This window comes from Mesoplodon densirostris, chromosome 2, assembly GCF_025265405.1.
Source record: "Mesoplodon densirostris isolate mMesDen1 chromosome 2, mMesDen1 primary haplotype, whole genome shotgun sequence".
Classification (NCBI taxonomy): domain Eukaryota; kingdom Metazoa; phylum Chordata; class Mammalia; order Artiodactyla; family Ziphiidae; genus Mesoplodon; species Mesoplodon densirostris.
In genome coordinates, this window is record NC_082662.1 from 54,400,847 (window position 1) to 54,420,990 (window position 20,144).

General features: G+C 37.9%; 1 protein-coding gene across 3 annotated transcripts in view; it reads left to right on the forward strand.

Moving 5' to 3' along the window:
- Window positions 1-20,144, forward strand: part of PATJ (PATJ crumbs cell polarity complex component) — a 380,458-nt gene that overhangs the window by 48,405 nt on the left and 311,909 nt on the right. For all 3 annotated transcript variants that reach the window (XM_060089886.1, XM_060089883.1, XM_060089884.1), the window contains exons 13-14: window positions 6,169-6,245; window positions 8,276-8,332. In XM_060089886.1, the coding sequence (XP_059945869.1) occupies window positions 6,169-6,245; window positions 8,276-8,332 (134 nt within the window). The remainder of the gene's footprint in view (window positions 1-6,168; window positions 6,246-8,275; window positions 8,333-20,144) is intronic.

Here is a 20,144-nt window from a genome sequence, read left to right on the forward strand (position 1 = left end):
CAAGACCCATATATATGCTGTCTACAAGAGACCCACTTCAGACCTAGAGACACATACAGATTGAAAGTAAGGGGATGGAAAAAGATATTCCATGCAAATGGAAATCAAAAGAAAGCTGGAGTAGCAATTCTTATATCAGACAAAATAGACTTTAAAATAAAGACTATTAGAAGAGACAAGAAGGACACTACATAACGATAAAGTGATTGATCCAAGAAGAAGATATAACAATTGTAAATATTTATGCACCCAACATAGGAGCACCTCAATACATAAGGCAAATACTAACAGCAATAAAAGGGGAAATCGACAGTAACACAATCATAGTAGGGGACTTTAACACCCCACTTTCACCAATGGACAGATCATCCAAAATCAAAATAAATAAGGAAACACAAGCTTTAAATGATACATTAAACAAGATGGACTTAGTTGATATTTATAGGACATTCCATCCAAAAACAACAGAATACACATTTTTCTCAAGTGCTCATGGAACATTCTGCAGGATAGATCATATCTTGGGTCACAAATCAAGCCTTGGTAAATTTAAGAAAATTGAAATTGTATCAAGTATCTTTTCCAACCACAATGCTATGAGTCTAGATATCAATTACAGGAAAAGATCTGTAAAAAATACAAACACATGGAGGCTAAACAATACACTACTTAATAACGAAGTGATCACTGAAGAAATCAAAGAGGAAATTAAAAAATACCTAGAAACAAATGACAATGGAGACACGACGACCCAAAACCTATGGGACGCAGCAAAAGCAGTTCTAAGGGGGAAGTTTATAGCAATACAATCCCACCTTAAGAAACAGGAAACATCTCGAGTAAACAACCTGACCCTGCACCTAAAGCAATTAGAGAAAGAAGAACAAAAAACCCCCAAAGTTAGCAGAAGGAAAGAAATCATAAAGATCAGATCAGAAATAAATGAAAAAGAAATGAAGGAAACGATAGCAAAGATCAACCAAACTAAAAGCTAGTTCTTTGAGAAGATAAACAAAATTGACAAACCATTAGCCAGACTCATCAAGAAAAGAAGGGAGAAGACTGAAATCAATAGAATTAGAAATGAAAAAGGAGAAGTAACAACTGACACTGCAGAAATACAAAAGATCATGAGAGATCACTATAAGCAACTCTATGCCAATAAAATGGACAACCTGGAAGAAATGGACAAATTCTTAGAAATGCACAACCTGCCAAGACTGACTCAGGAAGAAATAGAAAATATGAATAGACCAATCACAAGCACTGAAATTGAAACTGTGATTAAAAATCTTCCAACAAACAAAAGCCCAGGACCAGATGGCTTCACAGGTGAATTCTATCAAACATTTAGAGAAGAGCTAACACCCATCCTTCTCAAACTCTTCCAAACAATATCAGAGGAAGGAACACTCCCAAACTCATTCTACGAGGCCACCATCACCTTGATACCAAAACCAGGCAAGGATGTCACAAAGAAAGAAAACTACAGGCCAATATCACTGATGAACATAGATGCAAAAATCCTCAACAAAATACTAGCAAACAGAATCCAACAGCACATTAAAAGGATCATACACCATGATCAAGTGGGGTTTATTCCAGGAATGCAAGGATTCTTCAATATACGCAAATCAATCAATGTGATACACCATATTAACAAGTTGAAGGAGAAAAACCATATGATCATCTCAATAGATGCAGAGAAAGCTTTCGACAAAATTCAACACCCATTTATGATAAAAACCCTGCAGAAAGTAGGCATAGAGGGAACTTTCCTCAACATAATAAAGGCCATATATGACAAACGCACAGCCAACATTGTCCTCAATGGTGAAAAACTGAAACCATTTCCACTAAGATCAGGAACAAGACAAGGCTGCCCACTCTCACCACTCTTATTCAACATAGTTTTGGAAGTTTTAGCCACAGCAATCAGAGAAGAAAAGGAAATAAAAGGAATCCTAATTGGAAAAGAAGAAGTAAAGCTGTCACTGTTTGCAGATGACATGATACTATACATAGAGAATCCTAAAGATGCTACCGAAAAACTACTAGAACTCATCAATGAATTTGGTAAAGTAGCAGGATACAAAATTAATGCACAGAAATCTCTGGCATTCCTGTACACTAATGATGAAAAATCTGAAAATGAAATCAAGAAAACACTCCCATTTACCATTGCAACAAAAAGAATAAAATATCTAGGAATAAACCTACCTAAGGAGACAAAAGACCTGTATGCAGAAAATTATAAGAAGCTGATGAAAGAAATTAAAGATGATACAAATAGATGGAGAGATATACCATGCTCCTGGATTGGAAGAATCAATATTGTGAAAATGACTCTACTACCCAAAGCAATCTACAGATTCAATGCAATCCCTATCAAACTACCACTGGCATTTTTCACAGAACTAGAACAAAAAATTTCAAAATTTGTTTGGAAAAACAAAAGACCCCGAATAGCCAAAGTAATCTTGAGAATGAAAAACGGAGCTGGAGGAATCAGGCTCCCTGACTTCAGACTATACTACAAAGCTACAGTAATCAAGACAGTGTGGTACTGGCATAAAAACAGAAAGATAGATCAGTGGATCAGGATAGAAAGCCCAGAGGTAAACCCACGCACATATGGCCAACTTATCTTTGATAAAGGAGGCAGGAATGTACAGTGGAGAAAGGACAGCCTCTTCAATAAGTGGTGCTGGGAAAACTGGACAGGGACATGTAAAAGTTTGAGATTAGATCATTCCCTAACACCATACACAAAAATAAGCTCAAAATGGATTAAAGACTTAAATGTAAGGCCAAAAACTATTAAACTCTTAGAGGAAAACATAGGTAGAACACTCTGTGACATAAATCACAGCAAGATCCTTTTGGACCCACCTCCTAGAGAAATGGAAATAAAAACAAAGATAAACAAATGGGACCTAATGAAACTTCAAAGCTTTTGCACAGCAAAGGAAACCATAAACAAGACCAAAAGACAACCCTCAGAATGGGAGAAAATATTGGCAAATGAAGCAACTGACAAAGGATTAATCTCCAAAATTTATAAACAGCTCATGCAGCTCAATAGCAAGAAAACAAACAACCCAATCCAAAAATGGGCAGAAGACTTAAATAGGCATTTCTCCAAAGAAGATATACAGACTGCCAACAAACACATGAAAGAATGCTCAACATCATTACTCATTAGAGAAATGCAAATCAAAACTACAATGAGATATCATCTCACACCAGTCAGAATGGCCATCATCAAGAAATCTAGAAACAATAAATGCTGGAGAGGGTGTGGAGAAAAGGGAACACTCTTGCACTGCTGGTGGGAATGTGAATTGGTACAGCCACTATGGAGAACAGTATGGAGGTTCCTTAAAAAACTAAAAATAGAACTACCATATGACCCAGCAATCCCACTACTAGGCATATACCCTGAGAAAACCATAATTCAAAAAGAGACATGTACCAAAATGTTCATTGCAGCTCTATTCACAATAGCCTGGAGCTGGAAACAACCTAAGTGTCCATCATCGGATGAATGGATAAAGAAGATGTGGCACATATATACAATGGAATATTACTCAGCCATAAAAAGAAACGAAACTGAGCTATTTGTAATGAGGTGGATAGACCTAGAGTCTGTCATACAGAGTGAAGTAAGTCAGAAAGAGAAAGACAAATACCGTATGCTAACACATATATACGGAATTAAAAAAAAATGTCATGAAGAACCTAGGGGTAAAACAGGAATAAAGACACAGACCTACTTGAGGATATGGGGAGGGGGAAGGGTAAGCTGTGACAAAGCGAAAGAGAGGCATGGACATATATACACTACCAAACGTAAGGTAGATAGATAGTGGGAAGCAGCCGCAGAGCACAGGGAGATCATCTCGGTGCTCTGTGACCGCCTGGAGGGGTGGGATGGGGAGGGTGGGAGGGAGGGAGATGCATGAGGGAAGGGATGTGGGAACAGATATATATGTATGACTGATTCACTTTGTTATAAAGCAGAAACTAATAAAAAAAAAACAACAAAACAAAAAATTAAAAAAATAATAAAAAAAAAAGAATAGATGTTTGGTAATTAGAAGTTTGCCCAGCCATGCAGATAGGTCTTTCAAATAAAAAAATTATCTCTGGTAATAACTATCTTTCTGGTGCAGGTTCCCTATCTGAATTCCTTTAGGTAGTTAAGGGAGAGGTCAAAGTTTTTCCTGAGTCTGCTGGGTTTTGATTGCCTTCAGGTGAAAATAATCCACATGCCAAAGTGGCAATATTTGGGGGTGGCATATTCTGCTCCCCTTCATTGCCATTGGAATAATCGTTTCAGAGCATCATAATATTAATTTTTTTGTGTGATCATTTTGTGTAGCCAAGGATTTATTGAGCTGCTTAAAATAAATCTCTTTCCTCTGGTACTTAGGCCTTTGTGCTGTGCAAAGCTCATGACTATGATTTCATTGTATGACTGAAAGGCAAAAATATAGTCAGAAGAATTGTAGGTGAGGGCTTCCCTGGTGGCGCAGTGGTTGAGAGTCCGCCTGCCGATGCAGGGGACACGGGTTCGTGCCCTGGTCTGGGAAGATCCCACATGCCGCGGAGCGGCTGGGCCTGTGAGCCATGGCCGCTGAGCCTGCGCGTCCGGAGCCTGTGCTCCGCAATGGGAGAGGCCACAACAGTGAGAGGCCTGCGTACTGCAAAAAAAAAAAAAAAAAAAAGAATTGTAGGTGAAATAGCAACATTATTTTATATGTATATAAAATATCTTTAAATATCATGTTTTTAAGCTTACAGTTCAATCAATACATTGCAAATTTTATTCAAATTAGCCTACCATATAGGAAACTGCTGCCTGTAAGAAATTTAATAGAACTCTTAATGTAATTTCTTATGGAAATGTTAACAGAGTAAGCACAAAGGTGCAGAGCCTACATGAATGATATTTTGTTTTTAATGGGATCTTTAGTTAGTTATCCTCGAAATGTAATCTAGCATATCAGTTAATATAGTTATTTTATGGATATGCTTTTGTAAATCTAGTAATTTTTAAGTTTTTTAGTGTTCATTTGTCTTAGTCTCTGATTTTTGAGGTTAGCCTGTTTTACTTAATGATTTGTATTATGTAATTAAGCATGATATGCATCCGAGATTAGATGTCTGCTGAAGGCTTGAAAAAACTGATATTGCAAGTTATGTTTGATTTTAGGTAGATGGTTATATCAGTTTTGGTGTTTTGCGACTTGTCCAGTCTTGTGACAAAATTGAGTTTTTCTTAAAGAAAAAAGGTGGAGGTTTGTTTATTTTCTGCTGCTACTGTGGATCTAAATTGAAATTACAGTTTTAGTACTTTGATTTTTGTCTATTAGGCATTATTCAGACTACAGACTGCACAGAGCTTTGGGCTAAGATCATACGGAGGACAGGCAGGACACTTAAAATCTGTCTGCGCTCTTTAAAGTCATCTGACCCATGCAAAAAAGGCAATATTACCCTTAAGTAAGAAAGTTATAAAGATATGATAACCACGTAGCCACAAAAGACCAAAGTAAAACAATTTCCATTATATTAAAGCTCATGCAACTCACTGGTTGAATTAAACCAGAAAAGCTTTTATATCTGCCCAAGTGAAACGTTTGATTGGGTCATGTTGATATGCCTTGTTTATAGTAAAGATATTTTGATCAGTTTATACTTTTCCTATGGGTGAGTGGATGGTAGTACTCTGAAGTGATTAACATTCACCTTAAATCCTTGTTTGTCCTAACATAGCATTAACCAAAGCCAGATGCATTTTACTTGTAAGCCACAGGATACAGTTTGTATACAAACTATATAATTCAAATTTCATTTATAACTCATCATTTCCTCTTCCCTTTAAAATATTCCTTAACAGCAAAAGCCCCTTCATAATTTGGTCACAGACCAAATTTACATTTTACATGTTTACATTAGTAAAATGTAAAATTTTACATTCTACATTAGTCTTACAAGTCACCTCTGATTTACTTTACCTAATAGACCTAAGTTAATGCTCTTTCCTTTTTATTTATTTCCCTTTTACTTACTGAAGCTGTGCTGTTATGGAAGAATTCAGTAGTTTAGTGTGTTTAGCTCACAGTAGTTTCAATGTTTTGTTTATTTATTTTTTTAATCCAGAAGGAGTCCCAGTCTCTTTAGAAAATGAGCTGAAATCCAGATGGGAAAACCTACTGGGCCCTGATTATGAAGTAATGGTATGTTAAAATCTTTTAATAAAAAACACTCATGTCTCATCTCATGTCAATGAAATGTAGCTCTGAATGCTACAATTGAAAGAAATGGGAGAGTCAAAGAATAGCCAGCCGCCCTTTATTTTTTCCTCCTGTGTTTCTTCCGTACTGGATCAATTAATTGATTTTTTTTTTCATTTTAAGCTGCAAGGACAGTTAAGGACTGCAGATAAGTTTCAGTTACAATTAGCAGACACTCAGTTCATGTGGAAACAATTTAAGTCAACAATAGGCAGAAAAATGTTAGGAGAGAAAGGACTTGCCTTTAAATTTATAACCTGTATCAGCTGCTTAAAATTGCTGGCATTTTTATGATTGCTTTTATGATCTGTTTGTTTTATTATACACTGAAAGGGCTGTGGATATTAGTCCTGTGTTTCACAAAGAATCTTACAGTTTTATGAGAAAAATGAAAGAATGATTATCAAATGTATTTGGGAGAACAGGAAGTAATTTAGGTTAGGTATAAGTTTATATGCCAGTGGTCCATTAGGCTTCCTTTCACCTGTTATTAGATTCACTGAGTAAGGGATTGATTACATTTCCCCATATGAATCCACATGAAAACAGAAAGCTGCACTTAGAAAAGCCTCTACAGTGTTCACTAAATGTGTTAGTAATAAAGTATTCTATTAAATTTCTTTTTGTCTTTCACGTTTTCTTACATATGTTTGTCATTAGTACTTGTTGGCTGGTTGGAGATTTTTTTTTTTTTTTCTCTTCTAGCCACTATCTATTGTTAGACATTTTCCAGTGTCATTAAGATGAGTCAAAACAGTCCATACTTCCTCTTCTTACTTGTTTTGTACTTGCATGTCGGTCCTCATGAACTGCTGCTTCTTTACTTCATAGATTTCAAAGCTGTTTTTTTCATTAGGTTATCGCCTAGCAAGTGACCTTTTCTGCTATCCTGAGTGGTTGACATTTAAAGTAGTTTGGTGTACCAGTATTTTTAAATGGTCTGTTTTGCGATGATCTCTTTTCGCTTAAAAATTTATCCTCTTTATAACCACATTTCCAAATTTTATTTATCATGTGGTGAGATCATAACAGAGGGGATAGAAAGAGGAGACAGAATTTGAAGTTGGAAATTTAAAGTGACAGTTTATTCATTAAGAGTTGTAACATGTTCTGAGGGACAAGGCGACAAAAGGAGAAGCCAGGCAAGACGAATGAATGAATGCATACATGCAAATATGCGTACATACATACATACATGTGCTCCAGTGTTTCTTACTTTATTTTCTTCCAGAATCTACTTATCTGAAGTGCAGTACTTTTAGATGCCTTAGTTGGACCACTGTTTAACTTATCCCCTCCCTCCAGATGCACCATATTCTATTAACAAGTTACAGATGCAAATCATCAGTGCAGTGTTTTGCTTGCACGGAATTCACTTCTGTGGATGTCCACCATTGAAGCTCAGAACAATAGTTTTAGGCCAGGATTAAAAGCTTTCAGTATTCCACGATCCTTCCACCAGTCCAGGTCTTTTGTTTGTGTCCTTGCCAGCTCTTTCTCCTAGGGAAATGATTTGAGCTTGCTGTAGAAAGTCAGATGCTTCAGTTTTTCCAAACTTGTCTGCTTTTTCTGACCTTGAAAACCTTGTTTCAAGGCCTGGGTTTAGAAGTAAAAATGACCATACTCTTGGTTTTGTCAAAAGAATAAAATTTTTATGGCTTTAATACAATGGAGGATTATATTAAAATTTTAGGGGTTATGGATTTTTAAAAATAGTACATGTATTTGCCCATCACCTTCTAGTTCAACTTTTGCATAATTTATGAAAAAAGATTGCTGTGGAGAACAATAACAACAAAAAAGCAAATATTCTCTGAAATTTTACATTATGTGTTATGGATTTCAGAAACGTGGAAAAGAGTTTAGATGGAGTTATTAATGTATAGGTTTTATACAGATTTTTTCAGAAAGCCTAGGAAGAAATGAAGTTATGCTTTTACAAATATTGGAAATATTTTTTCTTGTGAACTTAGATTGCAACTTTGGACACACAGATTGCAGACGATGCTGAGTTACAGAAATATTCAAAGGTAAGCATTATTATTATTTTTTTTTAAATAAATTTATTTATTTAATTTTGGCTGCATTGGGTCTTTGCTGCTGGGCGCAGGCTTCTCTAGTTGCGGTGAATGGGGGCTACTCTTCCTCGTGCTGCGCATGCTTCTGATCGCGGTGGCATCTCTTGCTGCAGAGCACGGGCTCTAGGCGCACGGGCTTCAGTAGTTGTGGCACCTGAGCTCAGTAGTTGTAGCTCGTGGGCTCTAGAGAACAGGCTCAGTAGTTGTGGCGCATGGGCTTAGTTGCTCTGAAGCACGTGGTATCTTCCCGGACCAGGGCCCCAACCCGTGTCCCCTGCATTGGCAGGCGGATCCTTAAGCACTGTGCCACCAGGGAAGTCCCTATTTTTTAAACTGTTGCCAGTTTTTTGTTGTTTGAAGAACTTTTTCTAAGTTCTTGTCAAAGAAACTAGATTAGTGCTGTGATCTAAAGTTTTCAGAATTTAGTTTTAGAGGTTTTCTGGAAACGTAGTAGGTTCTAACTGTTATGAAACGTGATGGTTCGATATGCCTGGGAAGAACGTGGCCACTTCCAGAAGCCAAAATCCCTGGTGTGACTGCTTTGTCCACCTTAAAGGTAGTATGCAGAGCGGCCTTGTGCAGAGCATGTTAGCTTTTCAGATATTGTAAGTCCTTTTTAAATGTTTCCTAAAATTCAAGACCATGATATAGACTTTAAAAAAAAAATCTTCCCGGTCCAGATGTTTAAGAACAAAAAAGTGGCTTATCTTTTGAGATAGGCAATGCTTTTTCTTGGACTTAAAAAATTTTGTATTGAGACCTTTATTTCTAATGGCAAAATGCCAGATGGTAACTTTTACAGTTTTTCCTAACATTTTTAGTGACCTCTCACTACAAATTAATTTCACAGTCCCCACTCTGGATAATCAAAGGCCAGGGTAATTGAAACTTAGAGAAGCTTTCCAGGTGGCTTTCTCAATAAATGATGAGAAAGGAAAGGTTTTCTTGTCCGAATAATTTCAAAAGTTATACTGTAATCCCACCTGAGGTATATGAGCTGAGCCCAGCTTAAACTCTGCTGTCATATGCAGTATTCAGAATGAGTTTTCTGTGTCCCATGTGGGTTTTGTAAGAAGTCATCTCTTTAGATAGTTCTACCATTTCCTTCTTTGGCTATTTGTGCTGAATATTTTCCTTCTAAAATTTTATGTTACATGTGCTGTTATTTTTAGGTTGGAATTTTCACAGCCGATGCTGTGGAGATTATTTCTTTCCTTGTAAGCTAGCCTGCATTTGGAGTCACTTCCTTGCTGGGCTGTATGGGCCAACTGACCAGGCTTTCCTCAGATGTGCAATATGAAAGAACATGCACAGCTTGTACTTAATTTCAAATTATTTACAATATCATATTTAGGTTAGATTAGTCACTGATTACTAATTCCATCTAAATTTGTTGAGAGGAGTTTAATTCAAAATAAGAGTAAGAAATATAAATACCTCATCAAACTTCACATGTTATTAATTACTGCAGTATAGTTTACTGGTGACATGGACTCTGGCGTCAAACTGCCTGGGTTCAGATTCTGGCTTATCCATTTACTAGCTTGTAAAATTATCTAGACTCTATGTTTCAGTTTTGTTGTCTGTAAAAGGAAGATATTAATAGATTAGTACCTATCTCATGGGTTGTATAGGAATTAAATTTAATGTGCTTAGAATAGTTGCAACCACATAGGATATTGTTAATATTTTTACTATCATTCATGAAAATCAATGATGCCTTTCCTGAACATTGTTTTTTAATTTACACTAAACTCTTAGATAGTAGATATTTTCTGTTTACCAGTCTTCCACTTTACTGAATTTCCTGTGCCTAATCTGCCCATCTATTGAGTCCTTAATTTTAGTTGTTATAATTTTCTATTCTAGAATTTATTGTATCCCTTTTTAGATCATAATTCTTTTGGAGGAATTCTCAATTTTAAGAAATCTGTAGTTGCCATCGTTTTCTCTATTTCTTGAACATATTAATCATAGCTTATAAGGACTTAAAATAATTCCAGTATGTGGATCAACTTTAGATGTGTTTCTGTGGTTTGATGTTTTTCTCTTGTTATAGTTATTTGGTTGTATATCTCGTCATGCCATAATTTAACTGAATGTTCGATACTATGTACGCCAGCTACAGAAGGCTTCAGGTGATGTCATCTCCATTCAGAAGAGTCACTGTTTCTTCTAATAAGGAGATACTCTCTCTCTCTCTCTGTGTGTGTGTGTGTGTGTGTGTGTGTGTGTGTGTGTGTGTGTGTGTGGTACAGGTGGGCGATCATCTCTGAGGTGAGGTAGAGGCACCTTTCGGGTAAGGTTCAGACTCTCTTGTTGCCTTTGCTCCTAACACATGGCCTTCCAGGTATTCCAGTGAGTCTGCAGTGTTTACCAATCCCTTCTCCCTGGTGGGACCTGAACTCCAATTCTCCCTTAGTACTTTGGGACTGTAGAAATCTTTGCTTAGCTCTTCAGAGGTTTCCTGAGGAACTTTTAGCCTCCTTGCCCGTTAGAACTCCAGAGACGTCCTTGGAGGAAAACATGCCCTTGCTCAGGCTCAGTTCATCGTGCAGTTCAGCTTTAGTTGTCCTTACATGTTCAAAGCCATAAGACCCTGTATCATCATATTCTATAATAAGAAAAAAGGATCATAACCACACTTGGTACATCTTAAAGAATGTCATTGTCTTTCTCCAGGCAGAACATGCTCTCTTTCACCTTCATCCCTAGTTCCTGGCCACCAGTCTAACTTTATCTTCTTCCTGATCAGCTTCTATGAATTATGTCTACTTGTACTCAGTTACTCTGGTGTAATTATGTGGAAAGTCTTAGAGTCAAACAGACTTTCAGAACCACCTCACTGTTCATTCATTCATCAATTATTTATTGATATCTACTAAGTGCCAAGTCCTCTGCTGGGTGCTGGGGTTTCAGAAGAGAACAGAAAAAAAAAATTGCCGTCCTGTAGAACTTACATTTTAGTAGGGGAAGATACAAAATAAATAATAATTTCTGTAGTATAGATGATGTGTGCCATGCAGGGAAGATGGATAAGGAATTCAGGAGAGAGTGTGGGTTTGCAATTTTAGATAGGTTGACCAGGAAAAGCCTCCTTAAGAAGGTAACATTTGAGGAAATACTTTAGGAGGTGAAATAAGCAGCTTAATTTTTCTTCTACATAATAGGAACAATAATACCTATGTTGTAGAAGGTTAAATATAAATATATTTAATACATGCCCTAATTAATATAGCTCAATGCCAACACGTAAGAACCATTTGATAAATGGTGGTTTTGTTTCCCCGTTGTATACTTCTAGTACTTTTAGTCTCTGACCTTCTAAAGGCTCCTTTTAAAAAAAAAAAAAGCTATTTTAAAACATTTAATTGAAACTTTGTTGTAGCAAAAAGTTTTTTTTTATTTTTTGCACTAGAAGAGTCAGCCATAATTGCACTATTCTCTTTTCATATTTAGTTGTTGCCTGTATATGTTTACATATCTGTAGTTGGTATACCCATTCTTTTGTGTAACATACATGTCAGAGAAGGGATGTATGTTTTTTCTGTGTAAAATTATCACACATATTTACTCTTTCGTACATTGATTTCTTAATTACAAATGTCCACAGATTGATTTTTTTTTTTTTTGAGCCATGCTGTGCAGCTTGTGGGATCTTAGTTCCCCAACCAGGGATTGAACCCGGGTCATGGCAGTGAAAGTGCCGAGTCCTAACCACTGGACTGCACAGATTGATTATTTTGATGAACTATAATTTTTAAAAATCCTCTTAAAATTGGAAGTTTAGTTCTTAATTCAGTAGCTTCTAATTTCTCCCTACAATATGTAAAGAAGACTGGCCTGTCCAAACCCATTTCACACGTGAGGATGCTAAAGTTTGCATAGGTCGAATCAATCACCTTAAATTACACAACGGGATAGTAGCAGAGGCAGCTTGCAGCTTAGAGAGCTTTCTTTCCTTCCTGAAATATTTACAGAGCTCCTACTCTATGCCAGTCACTGCACTACCAACTGTGGGAATCAAAATAGAAAAGGTCCTTGCTCTCCTAGAGTCTGGGTTCTGGGCTTCAGTCAGGGCATGATAATAAACAAGTAAAAAATAACCTGAGAAGATAGTTATAAACTGTAAAAAGTGATGCAAAGAAGTGCTTGTAAGAAGTGATGATGATTCAAGAAGCATAAACAGGGTGATGAGAATATAACCGGGGGGCACCTTAGAGAGAGAGCTGGGGAAAGCCTTTCTGAGTTCAGGCTTGAGGGATAAGAATGTGGTGAATGGCAGGTACAGGTGGAAAAGAGCTGTCCTGTGGGAGGAATGGAAGTTGTTTGTTCAGAGTGTCTCAGTCAAACTAAATGAAGAGTAGGATGTTGTTAGGTGAGGAAGACCAGGTGCTTACAGGGCCTTGAGATCCATGCTGGTAAGCCTGGGTTTTATTCTCAGTGCCAGTTAATACTGGTGGAAGGTTCTAAGCAGGATAGTGTCATGCTCTGAGGTCAAGGCTGTAGGGTTTTTGTTTGTTTGTTTGCCTTAAAATATTTATCTATTTGGTTGTGTCAGGTCTTGGTTGCAGCTTCTGGGCTCCTTGGTTGCAGCATGCATGTGGGATCTAGTTCCCTGACCAGGGATCGAACCCGGGCCCCCAGCATTGGGAGCGTGGAGTCTTAACCACTGCGCCACCAGGGATGTCCCAAGGCTGTAGGTTTTTCCTCTGTCCCGACAGCTTTCTGATTAGGAAAATCATGTTTCACAGCTATAGCTGGTGTTTCTAAGGGTTTAACTGTCTTTAGTTGGTCACTCCGGTTCCCACCTCATAGCCACTTCTCTTGAAGGGATACTGATTCAGGAAGCATCTTCCTATATGACAAGCCAGTGTTAATAGACAAGATTTTCTTTTGAGGTGGATGGAGTTGTACGGAAATAGAGAGGTGAAAGCAATTTACAGTGGTTTGAACATTAGCTGCACTGCTTCTAGGAAGCTGTTAATCATGACACAAGTTTTCCCACATCTGGGGAGACTTGCACTTTTAGGGGTGGCTTTCTTGGCAAGTGTTTACTATTAAGATAATCACAGCACTATGCGAGAGAAGCATTATGCTCATGCCAGTGACCTTTCTGCTGGCCATCAACTGTAATATGAAGTGAGCATTACTAAGATCTGTGGTGTGGGAAACAAAAGACCAGGCCCTGTTCTCTGGTTTTGACAAAACAGACTGACAAATTTCACTTTATTTCCTTCCTGAATTACATTCTCTGAGCCAAAGGGCATTAAGATGTGAGTTCGTCTCTCACTCTGTTTCAGCAAGTAGAATTGTGAAGGCAGTGGGATGTACTGGGCCCCCACTCAGTGACCAGGGTCAGTGCTTTGCGTTAAAGACATTTTCTCCTTTATTTCCCACAATAACCCTATTGGTCAGCAGCTATTTCCAACTCTCCATTTTTAATATGTGAAAACTGAGTGTCAGGTAGGTAAAGTGACTTGCCCAAGATCATACACAGCTAGTAAGTGACAAAATTTAGGAAGCAAATCAGGGTTATCTGACTCTTAAGTCTGTGCCATTCTTTATGTTTTTCCTTTTGAATAGATAATATATGGACAAGACACAAAATTTAAAAGTTACAGAAGGAAGTACTGCAAAAAATAAGTTTCCCTCCCACCCCAGTCCCTTTGTTCTCCTCCTCAGTGGCAACCAACCACAGTCACCAATTCTTCAGTGTGTAATTTTGTACTTTTCTGGTCTCTCTTTTGAGTGGAGAACATAAGATACAGAATCAAATAACTGTAGTGACAGTGGTTATCCATGGCTTTTCAGAAATATCAGAGGAGCCTTTTCAAAATACACATGCCCTATTTTGTTCCTCCTGACTAATATTCTGATTTTGTAGGTTTGGGATGAGGTCTCTAAAGGAAACTGTGCTTCCTTCCTTGCCTCGCTTCATTGAGACTTACTGTTCTGGTATTGCTAACATGCCTTATATGTATAGTTGACCCTTGAACAACATGGGTTTGGACTGCATGGGTGTACTTATACACAGATTTTTTTCAGTAGTAAATACTACAGTACTACACCGTCCTCAGATACGGAGGAACCTCAGATATGGAGGGCTGACTATAAGTTATACCCAGATTTTTGACTGTGGAGGGTCAGTACCTCTAACCCTGAATTATAAATGGTCAACTGTATTCAAGGAGGGAGGGGTTCCTTCCTCAAGACAGATGAAGGAGGCTTATTTGGAGGATGAACTATATACTCTTACTGGAGAAATAAGAACAGTGGATATTTCAGGTGGAGGAAATACAGTGAGCAAAGGTAGAGAAAGAGTCATAAGTGCAAAGTGTTAGGTTAGGTGTCAAAAGCTCAAGTAGGGATCTCAGGAGCTCTCAGGGAGCCGGCAGGGGAATCCCGGAAAGAGAAAGTCAGGGCTGCCATCGCTGCCCACATCCTCGGATCTCAGAGTTCTCTGTGACGAGTGTGGCTCATGTCACCTATCAAGCAAACCCCAAACCTCCTCAGTGTGACACCAGTCCCCCTACCTTCACTGCTCAGAGTCACAGTGAAGCGGCGCCTAGCTCCAGAGGCCTGGCCAGGTTGGGGAATGGAGCTCTGGCCCAAAGGCTGTGCAGGGGTGTGATGTCTTGAACCTTAAGGTAGTTTATTCTGATTTCTGCCTGAAGGCTCTTTCATCAGCCACCTGCCTAAGATTGAGAATCACACAAAGGAGACTGTCTCAGAGCCCCACGGAAAAGGACTATACCAGGATGTTTTCTTAGCAATACCTGAAGATGCTTCTGTGTAGAAACAAGAGACCTGAAGTGATCTCAAAGGTTGTTATTACTTTTCATTTGTTGGAGATAATGCCCACCTTTGTAAAGGAAGAGGATAGAATTTTAATGGGAAGAATGAGAAAATGAAAATGCTGTACTCAGAGAAACCTGAGGATAATTCAACAGGTTTGTAAAGTGCCTCTGCTTCAGTAATCCTTGCAGTGCTATACTTCTGTGATGATGCTAGAGGCTTGCATCAGCTTCTCTTAAAGGACTGTTGTTACCCTACCCAGCTATCTCTATTCCTTTTCTCCTCATTCTCAGGTTGACTCCAAAAATTTGTGAACATCTCCCATGCCGTGTGACTGACAGGGTCTTGGTGCTCCAGCCGGGTGTCAGGCCTGAGCCTCTGAGGTGGGAGAGCTGAGTTCAGGACATTGCTCCACCAGAGACCTCCCAGCCTCACGTAATATCAAATGGTGAAAGCTCTCCCAGAGATCTCCATCTCAGTGCTAAGACCCAGCTCCTCTTAATGACCAGCAAGCCACAGTGCTGGACACCCTATGCCAAACAACGAGCAAGACAGGAACACAACCCCACCCACTAGCAGAGAGGCTGCCTAAAATCATAATAAGTTCACAGACACTTCAAAACACACCACCAGCCGCGGTTCTGCCCACTAGAAAGACAAGATCCAGGCTCGTCCAGAACAAAGGCACCAGTCCCCTCCACCAGGAAGCCTACACAACCCACTGAACCAATCTTACCCACTGGGGGCAGACACCAAAAACAATAGGAACTATGAATCTGCAGCCTGTGAAAAGGAGACCCCAGATACAGTAAGTCAAGCAAAATGAGAAGACAGAGAAACACACAGCAGATGAAGGAGCAAGGTAAAAACCCACCAGACCAAACAAATGAAGAGGAAAGAGGCAGTCTACCTGAAAAAGAATTCAGAGTAATGATAGTAAAGATGATCCAAAACCTTGGAAATAGAATGGAGAAAATACAAGAAACGTTTAACAAGGACCTAGAAGAACTAAAGAGCAAACAAACAATGATGAACAACACAATAATGAAATTAAAAATTCTCTAGAAGGAATCAATAGCAGAATAACTGAGGCAGAAGAACGGGTAAGTGACCTGGAAGATAAAATAGTGGAAATAATTACTGCATAGTAGAATAAAGAAAAAAAAAATGAAAAGAATTGAAAAACTTCTTAGAGAACTCTGGGACAACATCAAAAGCACCCACATTCGAACTATAGGAGTCCCAGAAGAAGAAGAGAAGAAAAGGGACTGAGAAAATATTTGAAGAGATTATAGTTGAAAACTCCCCTAATATGGGAGAGGAAGTAGTCAATCAAGTCCAGGAAGCTCAGAGAGTCCCATACAGGATAAATCCAAGGGGAAACATGCCAAGACACATATTAATCAAACTATCAAAATTTAAATACAAAGAAAAAATATTAAAAGCAGCAAGGGAAAAGCAACAAATAACACACAAGGGAATCCCCATAAGGTTAACAACTGATCTTTCAGCAGAAACTCTGCAAGCCAGAAGGGAGTGGCAGGACATATTTAAAGTGATGAAAGGGAAAAACCTACAACCAAGATTACTCTACCCAGCAAGGATCTCATTCATATTTGACAGAGAAATTAAAACCTTTACAGACAAGCAAAAGCTAAGAGAATTCAGCACCACCAAACCAGCTTTACAACAAATGCTAAAGGAACTTCACAAGAGAAGGAAAAACACACACAAAACAATTAAGAAAATGGTAATAGGAAGATACATATTGTTAACTACCTTAAGTGTAAATGGATTAAATGCTCCAACCAAAAGACATAGACTGACTGAATGGATACAAAAATAAGGCCCGTATATATGCTGTCCACAGGAGACCCATTTCAGACCTAGGGACACATACAGACTGAAAGTGAGGGGATGGAAAAAGATATTCCATGCAAATGGAAATCAAAAGAAAACTGGAGTGGCAAGTCTCATGTCAGACAAAATAGACTTTAAAAATAAAGACTATTAGAAGAGACAAAGAAGGACACTACATAATTATCAAGGGATCAATCCAAGAAGAAGATATAACAATTGTAAATATTTATGCACCCAACAAAGGAGCACCTCAATACATAAAGCAAATGCTAAAAGCCATAAAAGGGGAAATTGACAGTAACAATCATAGTCGGGGACTTTAACACCCCACTTTCACCAATGGACAGGTCATCCAAAATGAAAATAAATAAGGAAACACAAGCTTTAAATGAAACATTAAACAGACGGACTTAATTGATATTTATAGGACATTCCATCCAAAAACAACAGAATACACTTTCTTAACAAGTGCTCATGGAACATTCTCCAGGATAGACCATATCTTGTGTCACAAATCAAGCCTCGGTAAATTTAAGAAAATTGAAATCGTATCAAGTATCTTTTCCAACCACAATGCTATGAGACTAGATATCAATTACAGGAAAAACACTGTAAAAAATACAAACACATGGAGGTTAAATAATGCACTAATAACCAAGAAATCACTGAAGAAATCAAGGAGGAAATCAAAGAATACCTAGAAACAAATGACAATGAAAACACGACCACCCAAAACCTATGGGATGGAGCAAAAGCAGTTCTAAGAGAGAAGTTTATAGCAATACAATCCTACCTCAAGAAGCAAGAAACATCTCAAATAAACAACCTAACCATACACCTAAAGCAATTTGAGAAAGAAGAACAAAGAATCCCAAAGTTAGCAGAAGAAATCATAAAGATCAGATCAGAAATAAATGAAAAAGAAATGAAGGGAACAATAGCAAAGATCAATAAAACTAAAAGCTGGTTCTTTGAGAAGATAAACCATTAACCAGACTCATCAAGAAAAAAGGGAGAAGACTCAAATCAATAGAATTAGAAATGAAAAAGGAGAAGTAACATGTGACACTGCAGAAATACAAAGGATCATGAGCCATTACTACAAGCAACTATATGCTTATTGGACAACCAGGAAGAAATGGACAAATTCTTAGGAAAGCACAACCTTCTGAGGCTGAACCAGGAAGAAATAGAAAATATAAACAGACCAGTCACAAGCACTGAAATTGAAACTGGGATTAAAAATCTTGCAACAAACAAAAGCCCAGAACCAGATGGCTTCACAGGCGAATTCTATCAAACGTTTAGAGAAGAGCTAACACCTATCCTTCTCAAACTCTTCCAAAATATAGCACAGGGAGGAGCACTCCCAAACTCAGCCTACGAGGCCATCATCACCTTGGTACCAAAACCAGGCAAGGATGTCACAAAGAAAGAAAACTACAGGCCAATATCACTGATGAACATAGATGCAAAAATCCTCAACAAAATACTAGCAAACAGAATCCAACAGCACATTAAAAGGATCATACACCATGATCAAGTGGGGTTTATCCCAGGAATGCAAGGATTCTTCAATATATGCAAATCAAACAATGTGATACACCATATTAACAAATTGAAGGATAAAAACCATATGATCATCTCAGTAGATGCAGAAAAAGCTTTTGATAAAATTAAACACCCGTGTATGATAAAAACCCTCTAGAAAGTAGGCATAGAGGGAACTTACCTCAACATAATAAAGGCCATATATGAGAAACCCACAGCCAACATCATTCTCAAAGGTGAAAAACTGAAACCATTTCCAGTAAGATCAGGAACAAGAGAAGATTGCCCACTCTCACCACTGTTATGCAAGATAGATTTGGAAGTTTTATCCAGAGCAATCAGAGAAGAAAAGAAATAAAAGGAATGCAAACTGGGAAAGAAGAAGTAAAACTGTCACTGTTTGCAGATGACATGATACTATACATAGAGAATCCTAAAGATGCTACCAGAAAACTACTTGAGCTAATCAATGAATTGGTAAAGTAGCAGGATACAAAATTAATGCACAGAAATCTCTTGCATTCCTATACACTAATGATGAAAAATCTGAAAAAGAAATTAAGGAAACACTCCCATTTACCATTGCAACAAAAGGAATAAAATACCTGGGAATAAACCTATCAAAGGAGACAAAAGACCTGTATGCAGAAAACTATAAGACACTGATGAAAGAATTAAAGATGATACAAACAGGTGGAGTGATATACCATGCTCTTGGATTGGAAGAATCAACATTGTGAAAATAACTATACTACCCAAAGCAATCTACAGATTCAGCGAAATCCCTATCAAACTACCAGTGGCATTTTTTGCAGAACTAGAACAAAAACTTGCCCAGTTTGTATGGAGACAGACCCAAAAGACCCCGAATAGCCAAAGCAACTTGAGAAAGGAAAATGGAGCTGGAGGAATCAGGCTCCCTGACTTTAGACTATACTACAAAGCTACAGTAATCAAGGCAGTATGGTATTGGCACAAAAACAGAAATATAGATCAATGGAACAGGATAGAAAGCCCAGAGATAAACCCACGCACCTATGGTTACCTAATCTTTGATAAGGGAGGCAAGACTATACAATGGAGAAAAGCCAGCCTGTTCAATAAGTGATGCTGAGAAAACTGGACAGCTACATGTAAAAGAATGAAATTAGAACACTCCTTAACACCATACACAAAAGTAAACTCAAAATGGATTAAAGACCTAAATGTAAGGCCAGACACTATAAAACACTTTGAGGAAAACATAGGCAGAACACTCTATGACATAAATCACAGCAAGATCCTTTTTGACCCACCTCCTAGAGAAGTGGAAGTGAAAACAAAAATAAACAAATGGGACCTAATGAAACTTAAAAGCTTTTGCATAGCAAAGTAAACCATAAACAAGATGAAAAGACAGCCCTCAGAATGAGAGAAAATATTTGCAAACATAGCCTCTGACAAAGGATTAGTCTCTAAAATATACAAGCAACTCATGCAGCTCAATATCAAAGAAACAAACAACCCAATCCAAAAATGGGCAGAAGACCTAAATAGACATTTCTCCAAAGAAGAT